At 40.3% G+C, this 2,924-nt stretch overlaps 1 protein-coding gene across 1 annotated transcript; it reads right to left on the bottom strand.

The window, feature by feature from the left end:
* Positions 1-948: 948 nt before the first annotated feature.
* On the bottom strand, positions 949-1,317 carry LOC131997196 (uncharacterized). The gene has a single exon (XM_059367737.1). It carries the CDS (start codon positions 1,315-1,317, stop codon positions 949-951), a length of 369 nt encoding a protein of 122 aa, XP_059223720.1.
* Positions 1,318-2,924: the final 1,607 nt, after the last annotated feature.

Genomic DNA, 2,924 nt, shown 5'->3' with positions numbered 1-2,924 from the left:
TGTGATGTTTGCTACCACAATTGCAGCGAACGAAGTGGTGAAATCACTATCGCAAGATTTCACAACCAAATCAACAGATTTCTCAACCAGCATACTTCCGTCCCCTATCCTGTAAACTATGGCTGACACCCGATTGCAATTTAAGCCAAGAATCTTGGCAAAACGCTTTGCAATCAAGTTCAACTGGGATGCAAAATCTAAAATTGCACGACATGGCACGAAATTCCCAAACTTATTTTTGGCGAGAATAATGACTGTGGACAACAGGACGGTTCTACCTGTGGTTGCTGATTTCCCAGATGAATCAGCTGACGAAATAAGCACTGATTGGGATGTTGATGGTTCCACTGTATCAGATGGCTGGGTTGCTGGCGTTTGGTGTATATGCAAAATTGTATGGTGTTTTGAAGAGCATTGTCTGCAAGCACTCGAATTGCACTTTTTCAACACATGGCCCTTCCGAAGACAATTAAGGCACAATTTCAAACGCTTTGCCTCCTTGAAACGAAGAGATGGAGAGAGGTTGCAGAAAGATGGACAATGTAATGGTCCATCGAATCACAAAAGTCACACAGCGGGGATGAACTTCCAGAGGCTACATGCACATCACGATTTTTAAATGTTTGCTTTTTATTGTTCTGTTTGCAAAGAGCTGGCACAAACGACAGAGTTGTCCAAATTTTCCAACATTCGACATCTTTGCTCCAAAAAACTTGACATGAATGACCAGGATGGCTCATTTACAGCCAGACTCTACTCCCACTTTATTTGGTTATCTCTGTCCATTTTAGTGGCAGCTAAATAAATTAAGAGGCCATCTGCAATTTGTTCCCTACTGGCTATCGTCTGCATAGCCCGCAGGTGGGAATTAAATTTATCACTAAGGTGACGTAAGCCAATGGATGGGGAACCTTTAGCGAAAAATGGCTTTAATGTGGGTCTGAAAATTTAACAATTTTTCAACAATTTTACCACTTCCATGTAATTTGTCTCGTTTAGCTCCAACGATGAAATTGTGTCCAAGGCGGCACTAGTTAAGCTTGAGCGCAGATGATGGAATTTCTCCAGGTCACTTAAATCCGTTCTGCTGTCGACAATTGTTGAGAATAGTGAGAAGAAATTCGGCCAATCGGCATAAGCTCCACCAAACTTCGGCAACTGTATCTCTGGTAGGCGTGTTTTGCGTGTCGAAGATGAACGTGGATTTGATTCCAATCTCCGGATGGAATTCATCTGTCGAGTCAATTTGGCCTTCACATCCAGATACAAGGCGGCAAACTTCATCCGTTCTTCACTTTCCATTTCGGCAGTTACCATCTCCTCCAACGCTGACTGAGCCTCTTCGAATCAGGGGCTTATCTGCTCCACAAAGTCGAGACGGACGGACAAATCTGCGTCATCATTTGCGTTGTTTGTATGCTCTGCGTCTGGCATATTTGCTTTTTTAATTTAACAACTTCGCGTTTATTTCACCAAACACTTTCAAAAATAGACGAAATATTATCCGACTTGACAATATATTTCTAGTGATCATCAAATAGATCACGTCGGGGTCACCAATGTTTGAGTCTGTAATAATTTTTACAGGCTGTTCGAATCGAAAATAAAACACAACAAGCTTTTCAAAAAAAATTAAAGTTTCGAATTGAACAACTTTATTGACTTGCTTGTTGCTAACCAAAAAGACTAATGTTGTATGCAAAGCAAAAAATATAATTTCAACCAAAAATGCAACTGCGTTCATGCAAAAAAAGGCTTCATGTACAAAAAAGGTTTAAGTACATACACTCACACATAGATAAAAGTGTATCCCCAATCTATTAGCACAGACAGCGACCAGACAGAAATGCGCAGGGGTATGTGTGAAAGTGCATGCATACATTTATATGGTAGGCAGGTAAAAGATGTGGGATGTTGCAATGAAAGTACAATAACAATAATTTGCATAAAATTTTTGGGTAACAGCAGTAGCCAAACCAAACAGGGCCGGACTTGCGGTTAACAGTATTTTTGTCAAGACTGATAATTCGTATCAATTTGCCTAATTCTATCTGTCCCCGCTCGCTGTAGACGAAGATAAACTATTTCGTACTATTTAGCACTTTTTGATACCAATATGTACGAATAGAACACTTTGTCACCCATCACGATACGCTTTGGGTGCCGGGCCCTAGCGGAGTAAGGGGGAATTTATTAGCAGACGATTTGGCAGTGAAGGCCAGAGGACTGCGTTCAATAAACTTGGTTAACCCGAAGCCTTTCGGGTCGACGCAGGACAGATAGGACTACGAGCTCACTTATGCAAAATCGGTGTTGCAAGTAATAGCGTGTGTACGGCATGTGGGGCAGATGATGAAACGTTGGAGCATTTCCTATGTCATTGCCCGGCTTTCGCTGCTAACAGACACCGGCACTTGGGCTTAGGTGTATGTCCATAGTGGCATGGGGCAGATGAGTATCCCCATCCTCTTTTCAACCTAACCTAGTCACCCATTATATTTTTCCTAGTTGTACCTACATGCCAAATTTCAGGCCTGTAGCCCCATCTATAAAAAAGTTCAAAATTTAAAAAGATCATTTAGACATCTAACATATTTTGCCTACTTGTACCTACATACCAAATTTCAGACCTCTAGCTCAATCTGTAAAGAAAGTACCAAATGGTATCAATTTTGGCACCGAAATTTTCGATGTGTGTATAGATCATTTTGTAATTCATTATATATATCCTTGATGCACCTACATGCCAAATTTTAGACCTCTTACTCAATCTGTAAAGAAAGTACCAAATACGGTACTAAATGTACGTTTTTTCACATTACCAGTACTTTTTTTCCAATACTTTTTCATCCTCATAATTTTGTAGCAAAGGTCTTTTAAGACAAATTTCCAATTCGTAAATTGTTGATACTTTTCTTAGTAAC

This window comes from Stomoxys calcitrans, chromosome 1, assembly GCF_963082655.1.
Source record: "Stomoxys calcitrans chromosome 1, idStoCalc2.1, whole genome shotgun sequence".
NCBI lineage: Eukaryota > Metazoa > Arthropoda > Insecta > Diptera > Muscidae > Stomoxys > Stomoxys calcitrans.
The sequence above is the reverse complement of the archived record's forward strand: the minus strand, read 5'-3'. Positions and strand labels throughout refer to the sequence as shown.